This window comes from Dipodomys merriami, unplaced genomic scaffold (assembly GCF_024711535.1).
Source record: "Dipodomys merriami isolate MVZ:Mamm:240054 unplaced genomic scaffold, mDipMer1.0.p SCAF_12, whole genome shotgun sequence".
Lineage (NCBI taxonomy): Eukaryota > Metazoa > Chordata > Mammalia > Rodentia > Heteromyidae > Dipodomys > Dipodomys merriami.
Window position 1 is genome coordinate 32,108,587 of NW_027202493.1, and position 25,276 is coordinate 32,133,862.

The 25,276-nt window shown below is 39.4% G+C and overlaps 1 protein-coding gene and 1 long non-coding RNA gene across 2 annotated transcripts in view; one reads left to right on the plus strand and one right to left on the minus strand.

Moving 5' to 3' along the window:
• The window catches only part of LOC138823296 (uncharacterized), a 245,193-nt gene that overhangs the window by 20,268 nt on the left and 199,649 nt on the right, over positions 1 to 25,276 (minus strand). The gene's annotated exons all lie outside the window — the stretch shown is intronic.
• Aadat (aminoadipate aminotransferase) lies at positions 26 to 25,144 on the plus strand. Its single transcript, XM_070016477.1, has 13 exons — positions 26 to 189; positions 1,145 to 1,313; positions 2,739 to 2,871; positions 6,370 to 6,444; positions 8,702 to 8,911; positions 10,066 to 10,131; positions 11,875 to 11,957; positions 12,263 to 12,359; positions 14,817 to 14,878; positions 15,935 to 15,999; positions 17,034 to 17,137; positions 21,607 to 21,708; positions 22,636 to 25,144. Exons 1-13 carry the CDS (start codon positions 123 to 125, stop codon positions 22,675 to 22,677), a joined length of 1,275 nt encoding a protein of 424 aa, XP_069872578.1. The 5' UTR covers positions 26 to 122; the 3' UTR covers positions 22,678 to 25,144.

The following is a 25,276-nucleotide window of genomic DNA, read 5'->3' on the forward strand; positions in this document are numbered from 1 at the left end:
CCCGGCCCTCGGGTGTATTTAGCACCCCGGGGCGCCCGGCCCGGGGACCCCTCCCCGCGGGACTGTGGGACGAGTGAGGAAGCGGTCCTCGGCCGGTTGCGCAGCGCCCGCCGTCTGAAGACATGAACTACGCGCGCTTCCTCACCGCCCGCAGCGCGGCCCGGACCGCCTCCCCCATCCGGACCAAGGGTGAGACGCGGGGCCCGCGCCCCGGCCGGCCACCGCCGGGCTGCATTCATTCGTTCGACCCCGGAGCCGGCAGGCGTGGAGGCGGCCCAGCCCCGGTTCTCCAGCCGGAGAGCTCAGGCTGCCGGCTGCCGAGCAAGTCCCCGGGCAGGGAGGCTGAGGCCGGGAGGCCGGGGAGCTGGGAGGCCGCTGGCGGGAGTCGGGGCCACGGGGGACTTGGGAAATGGGACCCAAACCCGGAGCCACGATGCCCACGGGCGGGAAGGGTCGGGAGGGTCGGGGGGTGAGGGCCTTCTGTCCCGACACGTTCCGGGTCTCGGCGCCTTCTCCTCGGCCACCTCCATCTCCCCCCCCCCTCCATGAAGAGGCTGAGAAAAAGTTATTCTGTATTTAGTTTAGACCAAGATTCTTGCCCAGTCTATTTGAGCGGCTATCTCAAAAGACCCAAAATTGGCAATTCAGAAGCAATGGATTTTTTTTTTCTCACACACACAGTCTTAAATGTAAAGTCGAATAAGGCCCCCCTGATTTCATGGATGGATTGCTGGCGTTCTCTTCCTGTCTTCACCTAGAATCGGGCTGGGAAGCACAACTTCAGATTACCAGCAGAGTCAGCCTCTGGTTAGAGATGCATTGCTGTGCCTTCGTTCGCTTAGTGGGAAGGAAAAGCCAAGACTTTCTCCCTCCAGCCTCTTTTCTTAAGGATAAAATCCCATTCGTTAGAGTACAATCCTCATAATCCCTTCCTAAGGATCCCATTTTCTAATAATATTACATTGAGTATTTATTAGATTCCAACACAATAGTGTTGGAACATTCACCAAAAAATGATCTCTGATGGATAGAATGGTGATAGAAACCGTTAAACTCCATAGCTGACTGTATTTTGCACACTGAACTATCTCTGCTTATGACGATCTTCAAGGAAAGTATTTCTTCTCTGCCATGTTCATCACAGCTGACATATTGTGCAAGGCATCGGATTCACTCATCAGCATGGCTCCTGGATTTCCAAACCCAAATACTTTCCCCTTTAAGACTGCTACGATCACGGTAGAAAATGGAACTAGCCTCCAATTTGATGAAAAACTGATGAATAGAGCACTTCAGTATTCTCCAAGCTCTGGGTAGGTAATGGGTAGGGAATGAACTTTTCTTGGTTCATTTTCACGTCCCTTTGACCAAGTGACTTGCGTCTTATTTAATGAGGTGTTTGATGGTCAGGGAGATTTGGAGAAGGGTTGTTGTTGTTTTTTCAAAAAGTAATTAAGAGCAAAAGGGATCTGAAATGCTTAACTCTCTTCAGTGACTGCTTTGCACCCTTAAATGAATGGGAAAGTCAGAGAAACTTCTGGAAGGAAGAGATAAATGTGTGTGAAACTAAGGAGATTAGCGCTAGATGAAGAGGCATATTGGGAAAAAAGAGGAAATGGATGGTCCCAGAGGCAGTACTTTTAAATCCTTAATTATTGTCCAATAATTATGTCCCTTTTCCATCACTGCCCAATAATTACCTCTTTTATGCTCAATCATAATATTTGCAAATATATTATGTTCAAAAATTCAAATATCTTTAATTTCGTAGAAGCAAACTGAAATGGCTGTTCTTCCAATGAAAATTTATATTTTCTTTGAAGCATTCTTATTGTTCTTTCTTGGTCTGAGATCAGGATTCAAATTCATTAACTGATGCTTTCTTTCACTCATTGGCTGAGCCATGCCTCTAATGCTAAACCTCTGTGACATACTCGTATAATCCCAACACTTCAGAGGCTGAAGGATCATGAATTTAAGTGAGCCTTAGATACATAGCAGAAAGACCCTATTCACACACACACACACACACACACACACACACACACACACACACCTATGTCCTGTGATTGAAGAGTTTTGAATTATATTATATAGTATATGATTAACTCTTCTTCCCTAAAGAAACGAATTTATTAAGTCTAGATTCCTAGAAATGCTTATAGAAATGTTCCTTAAGATTTTTTTTAATTGCTGTGCAGTGAATACTGTGTGCAGAAGAGACTATGGGTTTTAAAATAAAGAGGCTGTATCACACTAGGCTGGAAGTATGGCTCAGTAGTAGAGCACCTGCCTAGCAAGCATGAGGCTCTAAATTAAAATCCCAGTGCCATCAAGAAAAAGAAAACAGAAAAAAAAACAAATCTCAGTTTTACTCAGTTACTCATTTACTCATTAAGTAAAAGACTGACTTTATGTGAATTTCCTAATCTCTAAAATATATTAAATGGTAGTAGCCTCATCTATTAAATGGTAGTACTGGTACTGGCAAAAAGCATTTGAAGGTTTTTTTTAATTCTGAAAAATGAGTTTTTAATGATTTTGATATTATTTCTTGTTTAAAATTACTACTAATATTACTCTAAACTTAAAATTACATAAATGTAATATAATCCCCAAAAATCATGGAATCAGAGCCAGGCAGTCAAGACTTTGAGACCAGAGTGTATTACATAATAAGAGAGCTTGTCTAAAGTAACAATAATAATAAATAAATAAAAATACATTTTATGCTTTAGGATTCCAGAGCTTATTTCCTGGATAAAACAGTTGCAAATAAAAATGCATAATCCTCCCACTGTCCACTACCCACCCAGTCAAGGACAAATGGATATATGTATCACTTCCGGTTGCCAAGATGGTCTTTGTAAGGTAAGATTGAAAGGAAAATGGAGCCTACATGTGAGATCAGGTATGTTCCTACATAGAGCCATCTCTCATTGGACTGCCAGACCATATTTTGTAGATTACCCATCCCCTTTCTTGTCATCCCTTCAAATATTTAACAGGGGACTCAAAGACAAAAGGTATGAAGAGGAATGAGGGTACGGCTAGCATGCACTCAGTTAGAGTTTAAAACATGAAGACTTTCAAAATGTGTCTGCTCTTAATCACTCATCAACCTGATTTTTCTTAAATGCAGAGACTATGCTCTAGAATAGCCTGGAACTTTAAGTTATTAAACCACCATTCCCAGTAAGGATTTCTACCACAAGTTTTGTGAGTGCTGCTGAATTTCACCCGGCCCAAAGATTTCTGCCTGTAGCCACAAAAGCTCAGAGTTATTCCAGTAAGCCCTCCACAGAGGATATATCTCCATGTCCTGAAGAATGGCATTCCTTTATGCTCCTCAATTACACGGGGACTGTCTTGATAAGCCCCTTATAAGTTAAAATGATGAGAAGTCCAAACTGCCTTTCAGATACCCAGCCTGCTGGACATCAGTCCTTAGCAACTTAGCACCATGTAGTGTAAGTTGTTTATCTTTACGACTACATGGCAGCTGAGAGTTACCAGCTCTGGTGACAGTATTATTCCATGTATTGCTAGCAATCTTCAAAATTCCAAGTACAGTTTCCAATAAAGGCATACTTTTTCTATTATAAAGAGGAAATTTTTTCAATGGATCTATTGTTAAGTCAGGGACCATATGTCTTTCTCTAGCTTCTCTGAGTTAGTTCTCTGCCTCTCTTTTCTCTCCTCTCCCAGCCCTCTGTTGGTTATTCTCTCTGCTTCTCCGTTGAGTTCCTGGACTTCCACGCACACCACCACCAGTGGGTAGATATCACAATGAAAAGACCATACCTCTGGTGAATTTTTCTCTGTTGTTTTTTTTTTCCTTTTCAAGAATAAAATCCTTGGTAAAGATTTTTCTCTTTTCACTCTTCAAGTCTAAATTGAAATTTGACTTTATCTTTATCTTAAATCACAGTAGCTTTCTTTTTGAGTAAGCTATAATCTGGCTCTGTTTAATGAAATTTAATGAAACTCTTATTATGGAAATAGCTTCTAGTGATAAAAAATACTACTTTAAATATTTTTAGAAATTAAGCTACTCAGGAGTCTGAGAACTGAGGACTGCATTGCAATGGCAGCTCACATGGGAAAGTCCAGATGCTCTTATCTCCAATTAAGCACCAAAAAGAAAAGAAAGCCAGAGTGAAGCTATGGCTCAAGCAGTAGAGCACTAGCCTTGAGCAAATACAGTGTCAAAGGTGTTCACTTCAAGCCCCAGGGCTAGCAAAACAACCAGGAGGAAAGGGGAGAGAAGGGGAGGAGAGGAGAGGGGAGAGAGGAGAAGGGGGGGGGAAAGACATGTGGATTGGAAGGACAAAAGTTCTAGGCCAGGCAAATTAAAATAAAATTTTAAATAAAATTTAAAAAAAACTAGCAAGACAGCAAGAGTGTTCCAAATCAGTAAGTGTGGAGGCACCTGCCTGTCATCCCAGCTCCATGCGAGGATAACTAGGTTTTGTGGTCCAGCTTGCTTGAGGGATCCTATCTGGAAAAATAACTCCATAAAAAGATAAAATGGGGCCAGGCATGATGGCTTACTCCTGTCATCCTAGCGACTCAGGAGGCTGAGATCTGAGGATCTCAGTTCAAAGCCAGCCTGGGTAGGAAAGACCTTGAGACTCCTATCTCCAATAAACCACTCAGAAAACCAGAAGTGGTGCTGTGGCTCAAGTGGTAGAGCGCTAGCCTTGAGCTGAAGAGCTGAGGGACAGCGCCCAGGCCCAGAGTTGAAGCCCCATGACCAACAACAACAAAAGATAAGTTGGATATTACAAGCCAACTATTCAAGACCTATGGAAAACAGTCCCTTTTTTTTTTTTTTCTCATGAAATACGGGTTGTTAAAATGCTGGGCAGAATCACTTCCCTTGGGGTATTGTGAGGCATTGCTAGGTTAATAAGATTCTTGTGTATCTTCTAGACTGCTTAGTCAGTAGTCCCATAAGATTTGGTCTGATAAATGTCTATCGCCTGAGACTCATGATGTCCACAGTCGTCATATCATCCACAGTATGTCTCCAGATGTGTTGGACTGGGTCATATTTGACCTCCAGGCATCCACAACACCACTGAGTTCCCCAGTCTTTTTATAACTAGTGTGGCCCCACATTCTATGGCTGTCCTCTCGTTGGCTGTCTGATCTCAGTCCTAGAACTCCACCCTCTCCTTCATCTGTGTGCTTTCCCTTGCTTCCTCAGTCCTTCACATGTCCCCAGCCATTGCCCTGAACTTGTATGCTCTTTCCATTTGTCTACCTGCCTGCCTGACACCACTGCAGAGGGACCTCACACCGAAACAGTTCAGCTTCATCTTAACCAGATGTGGGTGACTTGGTGCCTACGTAATTCAGCAAATGGTATCCATCTGGCTGGTCTGATGGCCCAGAATCTAGAAGTCCTTCCTGACAACTTTTCTGCATTCTCGGAATGCAGTCCACAGTCATTTTCAGTTGGATTTCATTTCCTAAATATGTCTATGCTCTTCCCTACCATTCTACTACTCTAGTCCCCACCACCCTTACCTGTCCCCAGAATGGCAGCATTATCTTCCCAAACAGTCCCCAGAGTTTGCCAAATTCTTCATGTGTATTCTCACTCTTATTCTTTCTTACTGTAGCAATCATTGTTCCTATCTGCTCATTGGCTTTCTCTTTACCCAAATACCTACATAGGTGGTCTCTGCCACTTCTACTTATCTGTTCCCAGACACCTCTTTACAGTCCCCCATCACGGGTTGCTCAGACTATACCTATTGTAACCCCCTGCTAACGCAGCTCTTAACTCAGAGAAGCCTTTTCTGAGTTCTCTGAATGTCCACATCCTACAGTGAGCTGTTACAACATTGTGAATCTGCACTTACTAACACTTGCAATACTTTTCGTGATCAGCTGCTTGGAAACTTTTTGACTAGTGTCCGGCTCTCCCAGAAGAACGAGATCTCCATGTGAGGATAAACCCTATCATGGTTTCATCTTCAGTAACTTTTTCAATGAAGCAATCAATGCAACACATGAATCCAGGAGCTAAACTTGTTACGTTCAATTTTATTTTATCCTAGAACAGAGACTGGCAAACCAATTGGTTTGAGAGCCAAATCTAAGTCATTGTCTAAGTTTCTAAATAAAGTTTTTGGAACTCAGCTGCACCCATTTATTTATATATTTTCTGTGACTGCTTCCTTTATTGACAGAGATGTTAAATTGTAACAGTCACAATGGATCACAAAATAGTGACTATCTGGCTCCTTACAGAAAAATTGCTAGCTCTTATTTTTAGTCCTACGAACTTAATCTAGAAAAGGGGATTCTGAGAATTGGAACAACATGGCCCAAGCTAACCTTTGCTCTTTTTGTTAGGTATTTGAAATGATGGTTAATCCTGGAGATACTATCCTGCTCAATGAACCGCTTTATCCAGGAACAATTCAAGCTGTGAGTACACATTCTAACAAAGTGGAAACTCTCATTCAGTGCAGAGAAGAAGCTTTTCACCTTGAACATTATCTGTCCCCTGGAAAATAAAATGGCATCTTCCATCTGTAAATAAGAGTACCTTAATGACATACGAAAAATATCTTCAGGGGCTGGGAAGGTGACTCAGTGGTAGAGCGCTTGCCTTGCATGCATGAGGCCCTGGGTTCGATTCCTCAGCACCACATAAGCAGAAAAATCTGGAAGTGGGGCTGACGCTCAAGTGGTTGAGCTGAAGAGCTGAGGGACAGCACCCAGGCCCAGAGTTCAGGCCCTACGACCAACCAAAAAAAAAAAAAATCTTCAAATATACCCCTCACTTCATATATTCTTTAAAATGCAAATGCTAAGGCACTAAAACTAGGTTGTGTAAAGTCATGTTCAATTGCTTAATGTTTTCCCTGAAATGTGACTTAATTTACACAGACACTGTTTTTATAACCATCTTTTATTACCATGTGCTTAGGTATAATCATGTTATATCAATTTACTATAACTCGAAGGTAATAGGATATAATTAGAGAGTTTCCGCTCCCATGTTAAATCAAAGAATAAAGTTAATCATCTGACTCACTGCTGAGAATTAGGCTTGCTTGGGACACACTACTTTAGGATATCTTTGTCTACAAACTAAGTATACAGGAAAGTGTGATCAGAATGAACAGGGAAATAGAAACCACAGGATACAGGGAATCTTTTTAGGAATTACTGTAGTTTTCTTAAAAAAAAAAAAAAAAAAAAGGTAGGGGGAGGAGATTCATTGAAGGCACAGAATTGTCCTCAAATATAGAAGAATTTGACTTATTTGACACATTCTGAGGTTAGCAGAACTAAAGGATAGAAGCTACAGAGAAAGAAGCTCAACCAAAAGAACTCTCTAACCATCCGGGCGCCGGTGGCTCACGCCTGTAATTCTAGCAAGTCAGGAGGCTGAGACCTGAGGATCGCAGTTCAAAGCCAGCCAGGGCAGGAAAGTCCATGAGACTCTTATCTCCAATAAACCACTCAGAAAATTGAGAATGGTGCTGTGGCTCAAGTGGTAGAGTTAGCTAGCCTTGAGCTGAAGAGCTGAGGGTCAGGACCCAGGTGAGTTCAAGCACCATGACGACGGAGGAGGAGGAGGAGGCGGAGGAGGAGGCGGAGGAGGAGGCGGAGGAGGAGGCGGAAGAGGAGGCGGAGGAGGAGGAAAGAAGAACTCTCTATCAGTCTTACCTGACTGCTAAGAGGATGTAATGGTTTTTTATTGAGGCGGCACCTGCTAGATTGGTAAAGTGTGCCTCTAGATGTATCAAGGAGGGACAGAGACTGGAACTTGTGAAACTATAGCAAAATCATTTATTCTTCTCCTAAATTGTTTTGCCCAAGTATGTTGTCACAGTGACAGAAAATTAATACGTAGAGGTAGAGTTTTTCCCACTGCAGATACCCAGTTACCTGCTTGACAAACACATTCTAACTATTAAGGCATTTAATCAAAAGAGATTAAGTATGGTTATTTAATGAAGGACTAATATTTCAGTAGCCTGTAGCTATAAGGGTGTACTTCTGTCATACTCTATGTGCACCATGGGACCAATACAGCATCTGCCTTACCCAGCCCTAGATTGACAAAGAAGCCTCTATTTGGAATATTGCCAGTCTTAGAGCAAAGGGCAAAGAGACATTGAAAACCATCAGCTGGGGTGGGGGGGGAGGAAGTGGGGAGGATTGGGTGGGGGGGTGGGGGGAGGATGGGAAGGGATGGGAAGGGGAAACAAGGGAGAAGGCTACAATGCTTGATAAGAAATGTACTCATTATCTTGCCCATGTAATTGTAACCCCTCTGTATAGTATTTTCACAATAAAATAATAATAATAATAATTTAAAAAAGAAAACCATCAGCTGTTACACTTCTGTGCAGAAGAAATATACTTCACTTCTGCTCACAGTTATACTGGCCAAAGCAATGCACATGACCCAGGTAATGGGACAGGGAAGTATAATGCTTCCCTCTAGACAGAGACAGAGATAGCATTGAACAACAGAATTACAATACAGAGGTCAACCCTCTGGATCGTGGAGATGAGTGCAAGAGTAATATATTGCCAAAATATCCAGAGCAAGGTGGATCATCTGACTCGATAGATACTAAACATTCATAGTATTTATTGACTTAGCAGTAGTGTTTATGTTTTGTATTTATCTTGAACTCTTCAATTTGTCTTCTGTATTCCACAGTTAACACCGCTGGGTGGCAACATTATCAGTGTTCCCAGTGATGAACATGGGATGATTCCAAGCGCCCTCAGAGAAATACTTTCCAAATGGAAACCAGAAGATTCAAAGGACCCTACAAAAAATGCTCCTAAATTTCTTTATACTATTCCAAATGGCAACAACCCTACTGGCAACTCTTTGACAGCTGACCGCAAAAGGGACATCTATGAGGTATTTATAAGAATGTCTTGTATGGTTCCATTCCTGTATCACTTTTTTTTTTTTTAACAAGAGGGCAATGCAAGTTCCTAAAAGATGTTCATCTAGGCTATGGGCCCTAATAAAATGAGACAAAATAAATTACTTCACCCTTGTTTTTCTTTTCCTTTAATTGATGCTTTAATATAATAGAAGTAACATATTTCTCTGCTGTTAACTTTAAATGAACATCAAGCTATCAATAATCAAATAAACATCAAGCTATGCAGAAATCTTTGAAAGATAAGAGAAACGTGTCTTTTGTAAAGTCTCTTTTTCTGGACCTGACTATCTTCTCTACAAATAGCTTGGTAAATTAAGTATGACGCCCATGTTCACCCATGTAGAATTTAAGTGTGTGTGGTGGAATCAAAAGTAAGATATCGGGCTAGGAAGGTGGCTCAGTGGTAGAGCGCTTGCCTTGCATGCCTGAGGCCCTGGGTTTAATTCCTCAGCACCACACAAGCAGAAAAAAGCCGGAAGTGGCTCTGTGACTTAAGTAGTAGAGCACTAGCCTTGATCTGAAGAGCTGAGGGACAGCGCTAAGGTCCAGAGTTCAGGCCCCACGACTGACAAAAAAAAAAAAAAGTAAGATATCAGCTAGTTCCTTCACACGCTCCACTAAGATCTCTTTATGCTGCTCTGCAGAGGCTTTGTGCTTTTTCTTTTTCTTTTTTCTAATTTCAGGTTTGTTTTTGTTCTTTTGTTTTTGGGGGTTGGTTCTGGGGCTTAAACTAAGGGCCTGGGCACTGTCTCAGGAATCTCTCTCTCTCTCTCTCTCTCTCTCTCTCTCTCTCTCTCTCTCTCTCTCTCTCTCTCTCTCTCTCTCTTCTCTCTGTCTTTCTCAAATATGATCTTATTTAATACTTTACCTCAAGGTTACCCCTGCTCCCATCTAATTTTCCCCCATTCATTCTCCATTCACTTATGCCCATCCTGTCATCGTCACTGGAAGTCCCATGAGAACAGAAGTCTTCCCTGCTTCTGCATGGCTCTGCACACCATTTATAATAATCTGAACTCAATAGTTTCTTGGATGAATAAATAAACAAATGAGTATAAAGAGCGGTGATTCTGAATGGTTTTGATTTTAGGTACTTAAGAACTATTTTACTTTAACCTTTTAGCTTGCCAGAAAATACGATTTCCTCATAATAGAAGATGATCCTTACTATTTTCTCCAGTTCAACAAGGTAAGAGATGACATGAAGTTATTCCACCATTATGAGATAGAGTTGTAAGTTCTCACTGCAACTGAGATTAGCCTAGCTACCAAGATAGAGCTCTTTACTTCTGCATTGAAATTGTATGAATTTATATTAATTTGCCACCACTTACTTTTTTCAGTCTTTTCCAATTTTATTGTGGAATTCTTCTTATTGCATTGAACATTCCTCAAAAAAAGTACTGTTCATTTTTTAGTATATTTAAACTCTTTCTAGAAGTTAGTTACCTTCAAAATAGTAGCTGTTTGTACTGTACCATGTGTTTTATTCAAATAGAACACATCAGGGAGATGATGTCAAGCTCCAAAACCTACTTCATCACCTCTTACACATCACCTGAGAGATGTGCAGTGGTTTTCATCTTAGCTAGCAACTGCAATCTCATAATAGTAGCTGATGAGAATGATGTCTGAGAAAGAGTGTGAAACTATGATCCAAGCTGAAGGGAAAACAGGGCTGAGTTCAACTGGTAATGTCCATGATGGAAGCAGAAAAGGTGTAATGGCCACATATTTGCGACCTTTGTCACTGATGCCCTGGGTCTTACTTGCAGAATAATTTTTCTTTTCCATTTATCCTTGCTGTATGGAGATGCTGCTTTTTCAAATTACTGTTTTTCTAGTTGGAAGTAGTTGGAGCACTGACTACCAAATGCCTGGTTCCTCAAAATCCAGTGATTTGTCTGCCCTCCGAGGTGCAGAAAATATATAAATACACACACACACACACACACACACACACACACACACACACACACACACACATCTTTACCTACTTCCTCTCTCCCCTTTTAAATGATGAAACAAAAATTCTATTTATTTTTTTATCCAAGTTGTTCCTAGCTCAGGCTATCTTTGAACACCTGAATGTCAGAATTACAGGTCTCTACCACCATGCCTGGTTAGAAACAAAATGTCTTGATTTCTGTATCCTTTGTCAAAGCATCATTTGCCTACCTTCCCACCTGGAGCATGATACAGTACCCCCTACTACTTCTGAAGAAAATCTGGAAGTCAGTGTTCTCTGTTGACTTGAGTTGCTCATCTTTATACTCTCTCATCTGATTTTATCTTTCTAGATGGTTCTAAGGGTTTTCATTCTGTTTCAAAACAGCCTTTAACACTACTGGCTCTCTTTATTTTTTTATTTTATTTTATTTTATTTTTGGGTCCAGTCGTGGGGCCTGAACTCTGGGCCTGAGCGCTGTCCCTCAGCTCTTCAGCTCAAGGCTAGCGCTCTACCACTTCAGCCACAGCGCCACTTCTGGCTTTTTCCTTTTTGCTTATGTGGTGCTGAGGAATCGAACCCAGGGCCTCAGGCATGTAAGGCAAGTGCTCTACCACTGAGCCACCTTCCCAGCCCATGGCTCTCTTTATTTCTATTTTTTCCCAACTGGTTTTCTTGGGTCCTTCCCCTAAATGTATTAATCCTGGATTTCAAACCTGGGGCAAGGAGGTTTGAGGTCTCTCCAAATTCAGAGTAGCAGCTTCTTAAGTAAATATGGAAGCTCTTGTGTTTAGCAGGAAAGTCCTGCAAAGAAGCGGATGGTTAGAAAAGCTCATGCGGACTAGTTTCTTATTCTGTGCTCAAGGGATGAGACAAAGGTACAACACACCGAGGCCGTTGTATTCCAAACCCATGCTGTCTCCACTCTGTACGAATAACAACAGTAACTCAGAGAGCTTGCCATAACTTTCTTCTCATTTTAAGCCCTGGGCACCAACGTTTCTTTCCATGGATGTTGACGGGCGTGTCATCAGAGCTGATTCCTTTTCAAAAGTCCTCTCCTCCGGGTAAGGCCCACATCGCTAACCTGAAGCTAGCCTCAGAATCCTACAGTCCAAATAGCTCTTCTTATCTAACAGGCTTGTAGTCTGATTGCCTTACAACACTAGTTTGATTGGTATTCTAACCTAAGTCCTTTTTCTCCACCTCCAGCAGTCAAGATGCTTGGCCATTAGTCTAGAGGGACTAATTGAGATTTTGGTCAACTTTGCCAGGATCCCTGCTCCCACTCTCTTCCTAATGAAATCAACAAAGGGATTTGCATTCCTTGTTACTATCAGATTGGTATTAAGCCTTTTCTCTTTTTGTGTAGATTGAGAATAGGGTTTATGACTGGCCCAAAACCCTTGATAGAGAGAATTGTTTTGCACTCCCAAGTTTCAGTGATGAATACCTGCACTTTCTCTCAGGTAAGCATAATTTAAGAAGTAGGGTTTGTTTAAAAAATTCAGGTAAGACTACAAAGTAAACATTGGCAAGTGAGATTAAGTTAGACTGGAGGGGAGGAAAACATCACAATGTCCAATCTCTATCCCAATACAGATTAGATTAGAAGACCTCATAGTTGTAGATGTTTACTCTTCTTTTTTTTATTTTCACATTTCTTGTATTTATTTATTTCAGATTTACATATTTTCAGATGTGTTATTTGCCTTTTGTAGTTTTCAACTCCATACAATACAGTAAATTCAAAGCAAAGGCTAAAAAACTGCTAAATATACCTTGGTAGAAACATTAGAAGTCTTTACTTGGAAATTTGCAAATTATTTACAAAAGAATATGAAATCTGTTTGCTACTGTATTGAAATCTAGAGTTTTTTGTTGATTAAAACATCAAAAACAAAAAACTCTATTATCCTGAAGATGTATTGAAGGAGATTTATGTATAAAAGGATTTGCAATGACTCTTTTACATGTATTTGAAGAGTATTTGAACTTTGTACCTGAAGAGAGAATTTGCCATTAATAGCAAAAAAACAAAATAATGGTTAAAATAAGAATGACTGAATGCCTACTAAGTTATTTGCACAGATACTTCTAAGTTCCTGGGAAGTCTTAGTAAATTGTTACAAATATAAACAACATGTAGTTTACTTGATCTCTTAGAGACAAAAATGTGATAGGGAGATGGGAAGTATAAAGTGTCAAGACATTCACCATTTGAATAAAAATAAAACAATCTGAATCACAGCAAATCATGTTCAGATTTAATAGATTTCAGTCCACTTGCAAACATGGCTTCTTAAAGGCAGAAATGAGCCAGTCACTGGTAGCTCAAGCCTGTAATCCTAGCTACTTAGGAGACTGAGATCTAAGGATCACAGTTCGAAGCCAGAGCAGGCAGGAAGGTCCAAGAAACTTATATTTCCAATTCACCACCTTAAAAAATGGAAGTGAGGCTATGACATAAAGTGGTAGAGCACCAGTCTTAGCAAAAAAAAAAAAAAAAAAGCTCAGGGACAGCTCCCTGTCTCTGAGTTCAATCCCCATAACTGACAAAAAATTAAAATTAAAAAAGCCAAAAATGAGCATTGAATTGACCTGCTGTTACCACACAGCATAACGCAAACTTCTTGAGAACCATAGTATCTTACTCATATTGTATTCCTAAGAAAAGTCCTAAAACAAAATGTGAAATAAATACACTTTTCAGGAGCTGGACAAAAGAATTGAACTTTGTGAAAAATATTAACTTTAGCTTCATGGACTTGGAACCTGTCCTGAGAGCAAGAAATCCAAAACCTTTGGGCAGTGTGTGCCTTCCCTGCATCGCACGCGTGCGTGCCAGCTCTTTCTAAAGACACTGATTTGAATGCATCCTAATTAAAATAAAGGAAAATTAATTTGGAAAAATATATAAATTTCTTCATATGCTGTGAGAAGCGATTGGACTTGAAAATGGTTACAGTAGGGCTGGGAAGGTGGCTCAGTGGTAGAGCTCTTGCCTTGCATGCCTGAGGCCCTGGGTTCGATTCCTCAGCACCACATAAGCAAAAAGAAAAAGGGCGGGAAGTGGTGCTGTGGCTCAAGTGGTAGAGCGCTAGCCTTGAGCTGAAGAGCTAAGGGACAGCACCCAGGCCCAGAGTTCAGGCCCCACAACCGGACCCAAAAAAAAGAAAGAAAATGGTTACAGTATTGGGAATCAGATTTTCATGGATATAATGGCTATGGAAGAACTCAAATTAATAGAAAAGCAGGTATCTTATCAGATACTTGTTTGATATTGTGGTTAGTATATATGTCCCTATTTTTTAGCAAGTTCGAAGCATGTCTCATGCTTTCTATATGCTATCAACAAAAAGTTCCATATTTGTGACATTTAGAGCTTTCATTTGACACAGAAAATATCTAAATATATGATAGGACTTTATAAACCTGCCATATATTTTATTTTAGGGCTGGGTATATAGTTCAATGGTAGAATAGCTGCTTAGCTATCACCTCATCCTGGATTAATTTTTAATGTACTAGAGTCTAATAATCAATATCATGGATAAGGATATCTTTTTGGAATACAAGCTCTGTGACAAGTTGTTTTACATTGGGAAAATTAACCTTTGTATCTTGATTTCAGTATCAGTAAAACAGAAATAACCTGGCTAATATTTAAGTTATTATGAAGAATCAAATAGCCCAATCTATTAATGTATTGAGATAACACCTAACACATAACAAGTACTATATAAACATTTGTTATTTTTTAGTACTGTTGTTTTCATGCTTATGAATATTTATTATAAACCACTAATGATTCAAGCCTGGGTCTGTGTATGTATTTTTGCAGAGGCTGACACATTTTGTTTTACTTTTGACAAGCAAACACTTTTAGGACTGAACCAAGGCATTGTAATTATTTTCTCTTTTAGTTCATGGTATCACAGCTTCTACACCAATGGGGAGAAGAAGGTTTCTGGGCTCATGTATACAGGTATGGAGTCATTTGCTATAATGTCTATTAGCAAAACAGAAACCCATGACCAAAGTGTAGAGAACCCAGAATATTGGTGTAAATTATTATTATTATTATTATTATTATTATTTATTTTTGAGTATTCCAAGATAGACAATGGAAACATCTATTAGAAATCAAAAGTTTGTTTTAGTAGCTCTTTACCTAAAAAACCTTTTCAGGAGTATTCATGGTATGGCAAGAAAGCAATATCCACTCACACCTATGGTAAGCTGAAATTCTCAACATGTTAGGAACCACTGACTTAGAGGATAGACTCCTTATACATATAAATATTCTGCTTAGTCATCTACTCACTGTCAGGAAGACATGTCATAGGAATTGGCTCAGGTATAGATGGATAAAAAATAAAATTTTCCTACTTAATATAATGGTGTGAATTGTCCGTTTAGTTATTTAAATGTGGTTAACTCCTCAGCTGTTTAAAAATAAGAAACTCTGAAAATGACATTATGTGACAAGTGAATATAAAGATTGATCCTGCTAATTCTATATCTTACAGAGATGGACTTATTTTTCCTTTAATTTCCTTTCTTCAAGTTTTCCACTATTAAGGAGAACACATAGTAAAAGTTTATTATTAGCCTGGCACCAGTGGCTCACACCTGTAATCCTAGCTACTCAGGAGGCTAAGACCTGAGGATCACAATTCACTGTCAACCTGGGCAGGAAAGTCCATGAGACTCTTATCTCTAATTAATCATGGAAAAAGCCAGAAGTGGCACTCTACCAGAAGTGGTAGAGTGCTAGCTTTGAGCAAAAGGAGCCCAGGGACAGTGCCAAGGCCAAGAGCTCAAGCCCCGGGATCTGATAATAAAATAAAATAAATATTACATATACAATATATATGTGTATAATACTTGTCAAGTCACAGAAATACACTCTATTCTGTAATCCATCATTCAACATTTTAAGCAAGATAGAAAACAAAGATGTGTAGCCTAGGCCCTAGAGACTTTCTGATTCTGAAATTAAGGTTCTGACCACATGCTTGTCCTTGTGTCCTTCTTCCAGAAATATCGAATTTTACAGGAGAAAGAGGGATGAGATCGTGGCAGCTGCAGATAAGTGGTTAAGTGGTGAGTGGCAAACATCTGTCTCTACAATGAACAACATACCTGTGCTAGTGGGTGACCATCAACATATATTATTTAACAGCCCTGGTGGCAAAGACACAGTTCCCCAGAAGTGCTTGCCACAGTGTCCTACAAATGACCTCAGAAGCAACATCCCACCAACCCTGACACAATTTTACCTCTCAGCCATCTGCTGAAGAAATGTATGACTCTACAAGAAACTGAGGAGTCTAGAAATCAGTAACTTATTTGGATTAATTTTCATAATTAATTACATTCTCATTTTAAAAATGAATCCAAGCTGGGCACCGGTGGCTCACGCCTATAATCCTAGCTACCCAGGAGGCTGAGATCTGAGGATCATAGTTCAAAACCAGCCCAGGCAGGAAAGTCCATGAGACTCTTATCTCCAATTAATCACCAGAAAAGTGGTAGAAGTGGCGCTGTGGCTTAAGTGGTAAAGTGCTCGCCTTGAGCTGAATAGCGGATGGACAGTGCCCAAGACCAGAGTTCAAGCCCCACGACTGACCAAAAAAAAAAATCCATTTATCTCCTAAACTATGACATTGTTGACCAAATTTCTTGAAACCCAAGAAGATTCCAAAGAGTTGAGACATCATCTTCCGATTGAAACATATTCCTAGGTCTACAGGACTATAATTCCATACTTAGATTGAGGCAAGAGGATTGTGAGTTTCAGACTAGCAAAATCCTCTCCAGAAAAGGGAAAAAGTAAAACAAAACAAAAAGACAGGCTCTCTTATCCTCTGTGCAGACTGGCAATAGGTGTAAATATGGACACGGGAGTTATTTTCTCCCTCTTACCTCCACACTGACTCTAAAATAAACTTAGAGCATCCGTTTATGCCATCAATTCCCAGAGCATGTTTAAGTCTTATTATTTTTTTAGTATTATCACTGAATGAACTTTGGGAAAAGTACTAGCTTATAATCACCACATCTACATCTTGGAACAATGTGTTTAGTGGCACTAGAAATAAGTTCAAAAGGTATTTATTCTCCATTTTTGTTTATAGGTTTGGCAGAATGGCATATTCCCAAGGCTGGAATGTTTTTATGGATTAAAATTAAAGGCATGCCTGATGCAAAACTGTTGATTGAAAAAGCCATCAAGAAGGAGGTAAAGCCAGGAAGCGGGTGGGAAGAGGAGATCTAAAGAAAAAAGTAATTTTTATTTTAATAAAAATAAAAAGATCGGGGCTAGGAATGTGGCTTAGTGGTAGAGTGCTGCCTAGCATCCATGAAGCCCTGGGTTCAACTCCTCAGTACCATATAAACAGAAAAGGCTGGAAGTGGTGCTGTAGTTCAAGTGATAGAGTGCTAGCTTCGAGCAAAAGAAGCTCAGGGACAGTGCCCAGGCCCTGAGTTCAAGCCCTGGCAAAATAATAATAATAAATAAAAAGATCATTTTATTGCCCACCTCACAACTCAGAATGTTTGAGTGCTGGGTATGCTTTCTCCTTACTAAAACTGTAAGAATTGTTTGAGTTTTGTAGCTATTCAGGTGGTCTAAATTGTTGGCAATATTATTATTTATCTCAGCAAATGATGAGATTTGTGGCTAAGAGAAGTCTCTGGAGCCACATTCCTTGAGTTTTAGCCTACCTCCACCTTATACTGGGCATGAGACTCTATGTAGTTTACCCTCTCTACTCCTGTGCTTTATTTTTGAAAATTTGGCTCCTATGTTGATCAAATTAGTTGTATATGTCGATCACTTAGACAAATTCCTGGCATGTAGTAGTTCCTCAATAATCATCAGATCGTAGGATTTAAAATAGATTTTATCTTCATTATGAAGGCATACTCACAGGAAGACATTTGGAAAATGCATAAAAGCATAATGAAATGTTTTTAAATAGCCATCATTTCACTACCAGATTTCTTGGGCCATCTGTGTTGGATTTTCTAGATACGTTTTATAATGTTCTAGTATTTTGGCTATGCAGTTATTTTACAGGACTAAAACCACACAAAAAGTTTATATTTTGTTGAGTCTTTCTTCACTGAAAATTAGCTCATGTAGGGTTTTTATCGCCTCCTTCTATACTTAAATCATAAATCTACTTAGATCTCATTTGTGGGCATTGATTAAGTTAAATTTCTAAATGAAAGTTTCTGTGTAAGCTTACCAGTTTACCAAATAAATTGTCTTTTCTTTCTTAATTAATTCCATAGGTGCTTGTCAGTTACTCTTTGCAAATACTGAGATCTATTTCTAGAATCACTTTTATCTTGAGGCAATAAGTACAGAGTAGACTGACAAGGGTCAGAGACCCTGCTAGTACATAAAAGACCAGCTCAAGATTAGCTCTAGATACAGACTGACCAAAGCAAAGCTACTATTCTCTATGATTCTATCTCACTTGAGAACAGATTCATGCTTGCTCATTATTCTAATCCCAGTAGTAGCACAGAATAGGTACATAAAATATATATCCAACTGACTGATCTCAAATAAGTACATTTTAATAGGTTTTTTATTGTGAAAATACTGTACAGAGGATTTACAGTTACATGAGCAAGGTGGTAATGAGTACATTTCTTATCAAGCATTGTTGCCTCCTCCTTTGTTTTTCCCCTACCATCATCCCTTCCCTCCCATCTCCACAACTACATCCCACACACACACCTAAACTGTAAAGTTCGTTTTTCGACCTAGCATCTTGTACATCTCATTGTTGCAATGGGTCAACCTGTATCCCTATTTAAACAATTAGTTTTTTCCCTTCTGCTCCCCAAATTATACCAACATCAAATACAGTGAAAACAGGGGTTATACCATGGGGGAGGGACATACAAAGCAACAAAAAAAATCACATGGTACAAATAAGCACTTTTAGATATAATAAATCAACCTGATCTTTTCTTCTTAATGCTATATCATCAAAACTTTTGGCTATTTGTATGTATCTTTGAAGTAAGTACTATAGACTTAATTTCTTAGTGTACTTTTTTCTCTATCTCTTTATTCCCCATATTCTGCTATACTTTGTGTGTGTGTATGTGTGCGCGTGCGCACACACACACACACACACACACACACACACACACACACACACACACACACACACACACACACACACACAAACACACACGCCAGTCCTGGGGCTTGAATTCAGCACACTATCCCTGAGCTTCTTTTGCTCAAGACTAGCACTCTACTACTTGAACCACATCTCTATTTCCAGCCTTTTGGTAGGTTATTGGAGATAATAGTCTCACAGACTTTCCTGTCTGGGCTAGCTCTGAACCTTGATCCTCAGATCTCAGCCTCCTGAGTAGCTAGGATTATCGGCATGAGGCACTGGCTTCCAGCCTAGGACATGTGTTCTTTACCTGTTCTGTATTATTTTCATCTTCATTATCTTAGCCTAGATTTTGTACATCTTGGAAAGAGATTACTCCCCTCCTTCTTTCACAGATTTTTTTGTTTCTAGTATATCCCAAACTTCTCTACTATTATGGGAAAAATAATGGCATTTATATGATGTTAATTAGAACAAGGAAACACATATTCTACCTTGAAATTTGTCCTGAGGGCCCCAGATTGCTTCACTACCAATCCATCTTATTTTAGTAGACACTACTCAGATTTACACCAGGTAATAAGCAATTATCTAGTATTCTTAAGATCATGATTATATTGGCCTAACACTAATTGCTATGAAAGATAAACTCCAGAATCTCAGAGACTTGACACAACAGTTTATTTCTGACTCAAATCAAATTCAAAGCCATGGGAGGGAGAATAAGAAAAAGGAAACAACAGGGTGAGTTTGATCAAAGTACATTATATGCATGTTTGGAAATAGCACCGTGAAGTCCCTTGATACAACTAACGTGCTGATTTTAAAAATAGAAAAATGGGCTGGAAATGTGGCTTAGTGGTAGGGTGCTTGCCTAGCATGCAGGAAGCTCTGGATTCAATTCCTCAGTACCACATAAACAAACAAACATAAAAGCCAGAAGTGGTGCTGTGGCTCAAATGGTAGAGTGCTAGCCTTGAGTAAAAGAAGTTCAGGGACAGTGCCCAGGCCCTGAGTTCAAGCCCCAGAACTGGCAAAAATAAATAAATAAGTAAATAATATCAAAACCATGACCTGCTGGCACCTGTGCCCCACCAGTAACTCGGGGACATTGGTTCCTTCCATCCAGGGTCGATAATACACAGGAACAGGTCCATGGACCAGGCCTAGAAGTCACTTTCACTACTTTGGCTCACACCTTTTAGGATTCATTCACATGGCCACACATCAACAGAAAGAGGCTAGGGTTGCTGGAGGTGTAGCTCAGTGGCAGAACATGTGTTTAGCATGCATAAGGTCCTAAACTCTGTTCCCACTAAAGAAAAGACAAGAAAGGAGGGAGGGAGGGAGGGAGGGAGGGAGGGAGGAAGGAAGGAAAGGGAGGAGGGGAGGAAGGGAGGAAGCTAGGGAATAAAGTATGTCTGTAAACGCAGAGATGAAGAGAGCATGGAGTGTCCAGTCACTGAAGTGTGCCTAGCACGGTGCTCATCAAGAAGGGCAGCTAGTGTCCTCACACTTTCTCAACATGCTTAGTTATTTATTCCCTCATTTTATGCATTTAAAAAAAGTTCACCTTCTTTTGGTATCATTTTCTTCCCATCTCAGAACATCTATATTCTCTATATTCTCTCCAATATATGTTCCCCAGTTGCTAACACCAACTTATCTTTAGTTGTCAGCTTAAGAATAGTTTCAAATGTAAGAGATATGTACCCAAGAGATATTTACTAGCTGCAAGAAGCTAGGCCAACAAGAAGAGTAAATGAAGAGGAAAATGGTCCAAGTAGGTACTTTTCATGCATGAAAATAGAACAATAAAACACTGAAGAGGATAAGAGGAAAGGGAGAGTGATAGAAGGGTTGAGATTGATTGAGATACATTGTACACAAGTGTGGAAATGTAATGAATATTGTAATAAAATGTATATAATATGTACATGTTGCATATACTACAATTTAATGCAACACAGTGGGGAAAATCATATTTTCAAATTTGATAAACTTGAAATGGTATATCTCACTGTCTGAATTTATATTACATTCTAGTTGTGTTAGACATTTATCTGTGTGTAGTGCCATTTCTGTTTTTGAATAAGCTGTCCTTTTTACAACTCAAAATTCAATTTTACTGTTTTTCTTCTGTTTCCTTCCTTTCCTTCTTTTTCTTTCCTTCCTTCCTTTCTTTTCATTTCCTTTTCTCCTTCCTTCCTTTCTTCTTTCCTTCCTTCCTTCCTTGCTTCCTTGCTTCCTTGCTTTCTGGCTTTCTTGCTTTCTTGTACTAGGGATTGGACCCATTGCTCGGCAAGTGCTCTACTTCTTCCAGGCATGTTTATAGTAAACATTTTTTAGTTTCTACGCATTTAGTTCTGTATCTTCATAGCAATTAGTTTGTTTTCCTTTGGTGATTTCTTCAACTTCCTTCCAATTCAATGTCCTTCAGCACTGTGATATCAGGCACTCTGATGTGGAGCCTACCCATGTTTTCTTTTTGCTGTTTGTTGTTGTTGTTGTTGTTGTTGTTTTTGCAGTAATACTATTGTCTTTCCTCAACCTCTCATAGATCTTACTGGTTTCCGGAAGTGATTTCTACGTAGACAGCACAAGGCCTAGTCCATACTTCCGAGCCTGCTTCTCTTTAGTTTCTCCAGAAGAAATGGACATCGTGAGTACCACGAACACTCGCTCTCAATTCTGATGTTTAGTGCCATGTGCTCACTTTGCATGCTACAAAATTATTTAATGTTTTCTTGGGTTTCTGGAGGTCAGATATTTGTGGAGTAGTCAAGAATTCCCATTATACGTTCCCAGTTCGTTTACTGCTAGACTTCTGTAGACTAGTGGAGGCTAAGCTGGAGTTTTAAAAATCTGTTATCTTTCTGAATAACTTTTCAGAACTTATGGAACCAAATTGTTGTAGGGGAAAGCCTCTTTCCTTTCTTCATGAAATCAACATGAATGGAAACTATGAGTTCATGATAGCTTCAATCCCTTTCTTTGAAGAAAAAGCATCAGAATGGGTCAAATATTTTTAAATTAATCACAGCTCCGTTTTCACCAAAATAGTAAAAGGCAAAAGAAAAAAAACCCAAGATCCTAAAGATTGTGCATCAGGAACTCCAAAACTATAATTTGACCAATTCCATTAACCTTCAGAAGAGCTGACACTTAATCTGGGAGGTGGACCTTTTTTGGTGGGTTCTTTCTCTTACTTGCTCTCCTCTGTTATTAAAAATGATTTTCATAATTTCTCCCTCCTTTTATATGTGGATAGACTTGGGAAATTAAAATTGTATGGAATACATTTGTAAGTAAGAGATTATATGAAAATATAAAATAATTTGTGCTATGGATCAAACAGAAAGCTATCATCATGTGAACCCATAAAAGAATCCTGGAAATCTGATGTGTTTATAACCATATATTTAGTAGCCATGGATGGCACCCTCCCCAGATAAAGCTGGTGTCAGATGTGACTTCTCATTGCCTTATCTCAACCTCCAATGAATACTCTGCTTCTAAAGTTTCTAAAGTTAGGGCAGACAGACTTTTCATAGGATCACCCTAATTTCATATCTCTTTTCTATTTTAGGCCTTCCAGAAATTAGCCCAAATTATAAAAGAATGTTTATGAAGAAATCAAACTTATCAAAGCACTTGTTGATTTTCCAAATACATTATTTCTGTGTCTTAGCCAGAAGAATTGGTCATTAATGTTGGACTTAATAGCTTGATTTCTGTTGAATTTACAATATCTATGTATGTATAATAGTTTAACTGGAAAACTTTTAAAGTTCCTTTTACTCCATCAGATTGTCAGCATGTATTTATAATTCACATAGGCCTTTTGATTAGTATTCAACCTGCAAAAAAAATTTTAGCTTGGATTTTACTGTGTAGAACACTGTAATTGCTATAGAATATCATATTAATATGCTTTAAAACTAACATTTTACATTATATCATTTTCAAAAATAAAAGTTGAAAATAGTACATAATATGTAATTTTTTTCTTTTCTTTTCTTTTTTTTTTTGGTCAGTCCTGAGGCTTTGAACTCAGGGCCTCCGCGCTGTCCCTGAGCAGTTTTGCTCAGCTAATGCTCTACTACTTGAGCCACAGCAACATTTCTGGTTTTCTGGTGGTTTATTAGAAATAAGAGTCTCACTTACTTTCCTGCCTGGGCTAACTTCGAACCACAATCCTCAGATCTCAGCCTCCGGAGTAGCTGGGATTACAAGTGCAAGCTGCCAGTACACAGCAATTTTTCTATTTTTAAGGAAACATAATGATAGTCTACTGCAAAAAGTTATTATTTGACCATTACAAATTTTTTTTAGTAAGGGTACCATAGACATTATTTTATTTTGCAGAATCCATTTAAAATGAAATTCTGAACAACCAAAAGGTATCATAGCTGTTCATCCAAGCAAGGAGGGGAGACTGTGGGCTTAGACAAATTTATACTTTCATTTACATATTACATATTACAAGTCACATAATATTATGTAATTTATGATGACATATTCTTCACATATCTAAAATAGCACAAGCTCATGATGATAGTCTATTGTAAAAGCTCTGTATTGCTGTTAGCTTGGACTCTGGGCCTAGGCACTGCGTCTGAGCTCTTTTGCTCAAGGCTAGCTCTGTACCACTTTGAGCCACAGAGCCACTTGGAGGTTTTGAGTGGTTAATTGGAGATATGAATCTCACAGGGACTTTTCTGCCCTGGCTGACTTCTAACCTCAATCCTCAGCTCTCAGTTTCCTTTGTAGCTAGGATTACGGGCAGGAACCACTGGTGCTAGCCTTGTGTGGAAAAAGCTCAGGGACAGCACACAGGCCCTGAGGTCAAGCCCCATGACCAACAACAACAAAAAGATTGTACAAAGAAGTTACAATTTAACATATTTTCCTAAGTGTCCACTGCTTCTTATCCAGTCATCCCTCCCCTCACCCACCCACCCCCATTCTTGTCTGTTCCCTCCCCTTAGACTCGGCTCATATTTCCTATATCCCTTATCACATACATACGTACACTGTGGATTTTTGCTGTTTCAAGATTCTGGGTTCCTCAGGGAACACAGAAATTTGTATCATTATTTATCCCATCTCTAGTGTATAGGAACAGCTCCATCATAATTATCTTCCTTGCATCTGGATGAGATATTAAATCTTCCAATAGCTAAGATTCTTGAGCCAAAACTTCAACCAGTGAGCTCAATAATTATGTGAATGCGATCATATAAAATGTTTATTGAAGGTGGGGGAGGGAAGGGATAGTAGAAGAACAACAAAGGAGGGGTAACAATGCTCGACAAGAAATGTGCTCATTACCTTACTCATGTAACTGTAACCCCTCTGCACAGCATCTTTACAATACAATAAAATGTTTTTTAAAATGTTTAAATGAACTCCAGGCCTCAGTAGATGAATGGATCAAGAAAATGTGGTATATATACACAATGGAATTCTATGCCTCCATCAGAAAGAATGACATTGCCCCATTTGTTAGGAAATGGAAAAACTTGGAAAAAATTATATTAAGTGAAGTAAGCCAGGCCCAAAGAAGCAAAGGTCCCATGGTTTCCCTTATTTGCAATATCTAGTATATGTATGAGTCAAGCGGAAAAGGTCAGATAAGGTGATGTTAGGAAAATGAACCCTTAGATGTGAATTTTAATGTTTTTTTTCTTTCATGTATTTGTTTCTAACGCATTTATAAGATTATCTCTTTGTTGCTTTGTATGTCCCTCCCCCACAGTATAACCCCTGCTTTCACTATATTTGATGTCAGTATAACTTGTAGAGGAGATGGGGAAAAACAAGTCGTTTAAGGATACAGGTGGACCTGTTGCAACAATGAGAAGTACAAGTTGTCATGTCGAAAACGAGCTTTACAATGTTGGTGGGGGGGGGAAGCGGGGAGGATTGGGGGGGTGGGGTGGGAGGCTGGGAAGGGATGTGAAGGGTAAACAAAGGAGGAGGCTGCAATGCTTTATAAGAAATGTACGCATTAACCTGCCCATGTAATTGTAACCCCTCTGTACAGTGTGTTCACAAAAAATAAATTTAAAAAAATGAACTCCAGGAAATGGAAATGAGGTATTTTTCCATTTTATTTTTTGTCTTGGAGGGGGATGTTTCTTTTTTCTCCTTTGTCGCTATTTTTTATTTCTGTACCTTGTGTCTTGTATGTAAGTTTATCTCCCTTGGGAGCGTCAGGAGGGGCA